We start from the raw sequence: 7,500 nt of genomic DNA on the forward strand, positions 1-7,500 counted from the left end.
CTAGTATTTAATATTGCTGTTAGTGATGTCAATAATAATAGTAATTATAATGTTTATAACAAAAATAACAGTGTCAATATTGATTGCATTAGTAAAAAAAAAAAGAATTTCCCCACTATTTCAAGGATAGGTGAGGTCACACAATCTACTAATTAACTACTTTGTAGCTAAGAACTGGCAAAGCCATCTATGTGCAGAAACACTTAATAAAACAATACATGAGTGAACACAACATTTTCCACATTTCTAAGACCAATTTCTTAGAGGAAAATAATTGTGGATAGACAAATCCTAAATAAATGAAGAAAAATAATATATTAGATATAAAAGGAATATATTAAAATATAACAAGAAACAAGTATAAACTTCAATGAAATATAAACAAAATGTCTATAATGCACGTGTTTTCCTTCATTTGAGTACTATCGCACTAAAGTATTACTACATTTTCACTAAAGGAAAAATCAAATGGATCACAGAATACCTTACAAACTACGAGGCATACTGCCTCTGAAGTAGTATACTGCATCACAGAGGATATTTCTAAATAAACATGTGATATCAAGAAGACACAGGGAAACACTGTTTTCAATTAAAATTTCAAACAATAGAAGGTAATTCTTCACAGTACAGGTGAACTTGTCAGAGATGAAGTCCACAACTCCACATCACAAAACTTATAAACAATCTATTATGCGTAACTGGGCATACGAAGGGAGAGTTAATGGGGGGGCTTCCAGCCCAACACCCCCGATACACAATGTTTTCACCTTGGTAAATGCCGCAACATAGAACTAAAACTCAGGAGCACTAAGTGGACTTTTGGGTTGCCCTTTCTGCAATTTTTTTTCCTTTATTTGTGGCATTACCATTCACGCCTACAGATTACTTCTTGTACCAATAACAGCAATTTTTTTCTTCTTCACAATTATCATCATCAATTTACCCTAGCTTGGTGCATCCACACCACAGAGATTAACCCAGCAGAAAGTTATCTGACCCTCAATATTTCAAAATCAATAAAAGGTAAATCGGGATGATATAGAATTTTAGTAAACAAACATGAAATACAACTAAAATGGATAAACAACATGCAAACTAATCAGGGAAGTCAAATTTAAAGTGCGGAGAAACATAATTACTACATAATATTAAAATAAAGGTGCTGAAATATGTTGCTCATAGACTAAGTCCCCTTCTTCGCTTATCGGTTAAGTCAATATAAACAAACCATGTAACTCGGAAAATGGTACTCAAGAAAGCAGTGCGTATACTCTTATCTATCGTTTGATAAACATTTATACGTAATTTCAAGTTGATTTTCAATACTTGCTCTCCAATGATATAAATTACCATTATACTAATTCATTTAATTAAATTCTTTAATCTATTCACATTTTAATCACTTCAAAATTTGGGGTGACATCATTGTATGGTACATTGATATGCTTCGCCAGTACACCTGTCATCGTGGTTGCCCACGGTACTTCACGTGTAAGTGAGACAGTGAAGTCACCAGTAATGTTTTGTGACCAGTGTGATTTCCCATATACTGATTTTATTAAAAAATATGGGGATCAACCAGAACAACTCATTAAACTTGCGCAACACCATGATCTAATTCCTAAAGCATTTAAATGCCCCAAATGCAAAGAAACATGCAAAATAGATTTGAAACAACAAACTTTCCAGTGTGGAAAAAGTTACGCCCCCGGACCGAAGAAAAAGAAAATACTATGTAATTTCAAGGTGACTGTTTTTTTTAAATACATGGTTTAGTAATGCAAAACTGATTATCAAATCAAATTTCAGATTAATTAACCTTTGCTTAAGACCAGAATTCAATAATGACTTGGTAAAACATGAGCTAAAAATCAGTGATAAACCAATTTGTGATTGGGCAAGCTCTTCCTGAGAAGTTTTAATCAAATGGTGTATGGACTATACTAAATCAATTGGTGCTGAAGCATTGCATGTTGAAATTGACGAGTCAAAGTTCGGAAAAAGGAAATATAACGTTGGAAAAATTATAGGGGGCCAGTGGGTATTTGGAGGATTCTGTAGGGAATCGGAAGATATTTTTATGGTACCGGTCAAGAAATGTGACAGAGAAACGTTATTAAAAGTAATCAAAGAGTATATAAGACCAGAAATAATCATCTGTGATTGCTGGAAAGCTTACGAATGTTTAGATAAAGAAGGCTACCAGCATTTGAAAGTGAATCAAAAATATAATTTTGTTGATCCAAAAACAAGAACACATACAAATAATATCGAATGAAAGTGGAGGAATGCGATGAGGAGAGTGCCTCAGTTTGGCAGGCACAAATACCATTTCATCGGCAATTTGGCTCGCACGATGTTTCTTTATGAAACATCCCGAGCCAAACAAACATCTCCATCATTTTCTTTGAGCGGCAGCATGGCTCCACAAACCATCTCAGTAAATCAAGTATTTACTTACTTTTATTTAACTTTATATGTTTAACACTGGGAAATACGGCAACTGGATGGGGGTCTGGAGGCGTTGCCCTCGGATTTGGAAGGGCTAAGGAAGCACGGAGATCGGTTAGGGAAGCACGGCAATCAGCTAAGGAAGTAAAGCGATCAGCTGAGGAAGTACAGCAATCAGCTAGGAAAGCACAGCAATCAGCTAAGGAAGTACAGCGATCAGTTAGGAACATTTTTGGTTTGGATAACTATCTCTATAATGGTTTATCTATTTAGGCTGGGGTTCATTCGCGCAACACTGTGTTGAATCTTCAGAGGCCGAATTTTGGCTCAGGTTTTTCCTTTGAGCACTTTCTTATTTTTTTTAAATGCGACTCTTGGCTTGGGTTTTTCATTTTTGCATTTTATCATTTCAAATGCAATTCTTGGCTCAGGTTTTTCATTTTTACACATTCTTTTACTTTCAAAATTATCTTCAAATATTCCTAAAAAGGTTATTTTTGTGGGAAAATTTTGCCCATCTTTGCAATAAATGTGTTTTTTTAACAGTTTTAAAATGAAAGCTTGTGTGGGAGACAAACGTATGGTCCCCCCGCTAAAAACCCCAATTCCCCATGTGTCCCCCAAAATCGTAGGGAATAGGGGGGAAAAGTATAGGAAAAAATTAACATTCTATCTCCGGAATTACCTAATAAAAATTCATTCTATAATGGCGACCATACTGGGATGCCTGTTCACAGTGTCTCCCCTTTTGCATCACACTGTTCAGCTGCACAAATAGTACCAACCAGAGGCCATAAAATTCAGTGTGGCATGACATCAATTAATCCTCATAGCCTCGATGTATTCTTCCTACTTTGGATATTTCACGTATAATCGTAATTATATTGCATATCTATAACACTGCACAACCCACTATCAGATATCAAGAGCCATATAGGATATTATATTCCAAAATACTCTGTACTTTCCGAAAAAATAACCAGTACTGTAAAACAGCTAGCCATCAACTGCGACCATTCCCATTACATCATAGAATTGGGTGGTGCTTAGAGGCCTGTCTCGCCTCCGATCACGAGACACCTTTAGGTGTCGCATCGCGTCGTGAGAGACCCTAATTGCCACTGGCAAATATGGCACAGCTATACCATTATCGTGGCAGCCAGCAGTTCAGTCAAAAGCAAAAGCAACTGTAACACACCTTGTTACAGAATGAACAGTATATACATTAGCATCAATGTTCTGAGGATTTATTTTCTAGATCCTAGAATAGTTATTCTCAACCTGATATACGAACTTTAAATCTGAAAAATTTATACAAATCTTTTACTGCCGCATATATACACATATCTATTCTTCACAACACCGCATTAGACTATCAAACTTCACAAAGAATGTTTTATCTTATGAATAGCTTTTCCGAGCTAAAATTCCATCCTATGCCAATGGTACAAAACCAAACAAACAAATGTTACACAAAATTCAACAATAAAGAGGCATCTTTAGCTCCACAGAATAAACGCAAGGCTAGAAAACAAAATAATAATAATACGGAATAATACTTTTTCAATCCCAACTACAACTCGACCAAATAAAAAACTGCTTACGGTAAATTGGCACTTCTAAAACTGCTTGTGTTTCTACATGAACAAACTACAACACTAAAACCAAACTGCATATGGTTTTAAGATGGATTTTTAAATGATATTCTAATACTTTTGTTTGATGTCTACATTCCCTGTCATTCCCGAAAGATTTTACAACTGGTCAACCATTTCAATCTTGATTTATTTTCTTACGATTTCTTCCACTAGTTTTTTTATAATTTCCTTTATTCTTTTTTCAGATCACTTCACATAGTCTCCTTGTTTCGGAATAATTCTACAGGGAGAGGGAAGTGCTCACGCCTAATTCTCGACCCTAAATGTGCTAAATAATTTACTGTCTTGTTCTGTTCACAAAGAAATGAACAGAAAACATGAAAAAACGGGAAGAGGAAAAGAGTCCAAAGGAAAATACTATATTCATCTGGCGAGTCACTCACAAACCCCGTATCACCACTTAGCAGTTTCTGTCACAACCCCTGTTTTTCTCCCTCTTCTCTTTCTCTCTCTTCTTACCTTCCATGAAACCAGTCTTTACAGATATCACACTGTATCATAAAACGGGACAAATCCGTTGATTGTCCACATAAACAATAAATAACGTCTAACGCCATTTTGCTCAAAACAACACGCACGACTGATGGATACTGCATTAAATTATTTTTATTTTCAAAACGAAAAATTAATCACTAACTTTCCTATATAACACAAATTCTTATGTATTTTTTATTTTAATTTTAGAATTAATTTTCTTTTGTTTTTTTCTATCTCATGCCAAATGTGAGTTTTCCAAAATAGCAAATGCGTCCACGGAGCCCGAAAATTGCTCCCTTCGAAATGCAAACACTTTTACAGGAATATAAAAAATACATAACATGTAATTCTCTATGAAGACAAAATACAACATGACATACAACATGCAAAACGCATTAGAAAAATGATAGCATGCATCTATAACACATGAAAACATGCACCACTCAACATTACCATTCAACAAATAAAATAAAATCGTAATTGACAGCACATGGCAATATTCCTAAAAACGACCATTTTCTCATAAAATATTTTACATATCAGTTTTATTTTAAACAACCATTTTAGATGTGGAGTTCATATGATAATGACTAAAACGCTCTTGCTTTACCAAAGGGCATTTTCAGCTTCTCAATGAAGAAGCTAAAATGGGTTTACTTAACTATTTGAAAAGCTTAAGTACTGTCGGCCTGCATTACTGTTATCATTATTCATTATCATCATAATTGTTTACTATCATTATCATCAATATCATCATTTTTATTGGTATTACTTTTATCATTATTATTAAAATTAACATCATCATTATTACTACTATTATCATTATCATCATCATTACTGTTATTATCATTATTATCATTTTTATTAATATTATTCTCATTGATAATAATGATGATGATAATAATAATAATAATAATAATAATAATAATAATAATAATAATAATAATAATAATAATAATAATAATGATAATAATAATAATAATAATAATAATAATAATAATAATAATGATAATGATAATGATAATAATAATAATAATAACAATATTAATAATAATAATGATAATAATAATAATAATAATAATGATAATAATAATAATGGTAATAATAATAATAATATTATCATTATTATCATTATTATTGTTATCATTATTACTATTACTATTATTGTTATTATTATTATGATAATAATAATAATAATAATAATAATAATAATAATAATAATGATAATAATAATGGCAATAATGCTAATATTATCATTATTATTATTATTGTTATCATTATTATTATTATTACTATTATTATTATTATTATTATTATTATTATTATTATTATTATTATCATTGCTATTATTATCATCATTCTTATTATTATCATTATCATTATCATAATTATCATCATTATTATTATCACTATCATTTTTTTACTATCATCATTATTTTTATTATCACCATCACCATTATTATTATTATCATTATTATTATTATTATTATCATTATTATTTCTATTATTATAATTGTTGCTATTACTATTATTATTGCTATTATTATCATCATCATTATTAGCAGCAGCAGTAGTAGTAGTAGTAGTAGTAGCAGTAGTAGTAATAATATTACTAATACCAATAATAGAGCTACTATTACTACTACTACTACTGTTGCTATTATTACTACTATTATTATTACATCATTATCATTGTGACTAATTTCATCACTATTCCTATCATTACCTTTATTATCAATATTATTATCATTATCATTATTACTATTATCATCATATTATCATTATCATTATTACTATTATCATCATCATAAGTACTATTATCATCATCATATTATCATTACTATCATAATCATTATTATTACTATCACTATTATTATGATAATTATCATTAATATCATTATCATCATTGCAATTATTATCATCATTACTGTTACTTTCATATATATACTTAAGGCTATACATCTTTTTCAAACTGCATATATACTAAAAAAAAAAAAAAAAAAAAAAAAAAAAAAAAAAAAACGTCAATTTACACAGCATTAGATTCCACGGAAAGGGAGGCAATGTCAATACAGTTATGCTAAAAAGTGTAATAAAAGGTTAAATGACGCTGATTTCGAATTTACTTTTCATTTATACACATGTCAGAATTCTTTCCGTTACCATGGGAGCCTAGATTACATACATTTTGCCTCGTGTTTTGCAGCAGTAATAGCATAAAAGTGCAAAATGCTTTGAAATGTCTCTGAAATGTAAATAATTTCCAAGCGGGAGGCACACTATCTGACCTCGGTGCTTGGTGACCCTTTATTACACGCCCCGCCCCCCCTTCCCTCAAATATCTTTGATTAGCAATATGATGATACTTGTATAACTGTTAAATATACTTAAGTAACTTCCTGTTTTCTTTGCAATCGCCATTTAAGTATGTATATTTACCATAGCGTTAATATGTGTATGATTACTTATATTCTGCTAATTACCGATTACTTGAAGTGTGACGAAAACTGATTAAAATATCTGTTATTGGTTACTTTGGTTACGGGATGCCCTAATTAATATCTTCGTTTTCGAAGAGGTAATATAGAAGGAAATTGAGAGAACAATCAGCTAATAGAACAGTAGTCATGATAACCTTATATACTAATGAGCCTTTCCATAAAAAAAATAGCATATAGATTAAAATTAATAGAATTAGCGAATAACATTTTGGTCATGATAAACAACCGTTGATAAACCTGAAAACGAGGAATAGCATCTAACAGTAGTCACGATAAACACAGTCTTGGGGTAATGACTTTGCCAGCTAGACCCAATTCAGCCAAGAAAACAGTCTTTGGGTAATGGTTTTGCCAGCTAGACCCAATTCAGCCAAGAAAACACAGTCTTTGGGTAATGGTTTTGCCAGCTA

General features: G+C 31.3%; 1 protein-coding gene across 7 annotated transcripts in view; it reads right to left on the reverse strand.

The window, feature by feature from the left end:
• LOC113829036 (histone lysine demethylase PHF8) overlaps window positions 1–4,689 on the reverse strand; it is a 17,674-nt gene extending 12,985 nt beyond the window's left edge. For all 7 annotated transcript variants that reach the window (XM_070144858.1, XM_070144854.1, XM_070144856.1 and 4 more), the window contains exon 1: window positions 4,572–4,689. In XM_070144858.1, coding sequence (XP_070000959.1) covers window positions 4,572–4,669 — 98 coding nt within the window. In that variant the 5' untranslated portion in view covers window positions 4,670–4,689. The remainder of the gene's footprint in view (window positions 1–4,571) is intronic.
• Window positions 4,690–7,500: the final 2,811 nt, after the last annotated feature.

This window comes from Penaeus vannamei, chromosome 32, assembly GCF_042767895.1.
Source record: "Penaeus vannamei isolate JL-2024 chromosome 32, ASM4276789v1, whole genome shotgun sequence".
NCBI lineage: Eukaryota > Metazoa > Arthropoda > Malacostraca > Decapoda > Penaeidae > Penaeus > Penaeus vannamei.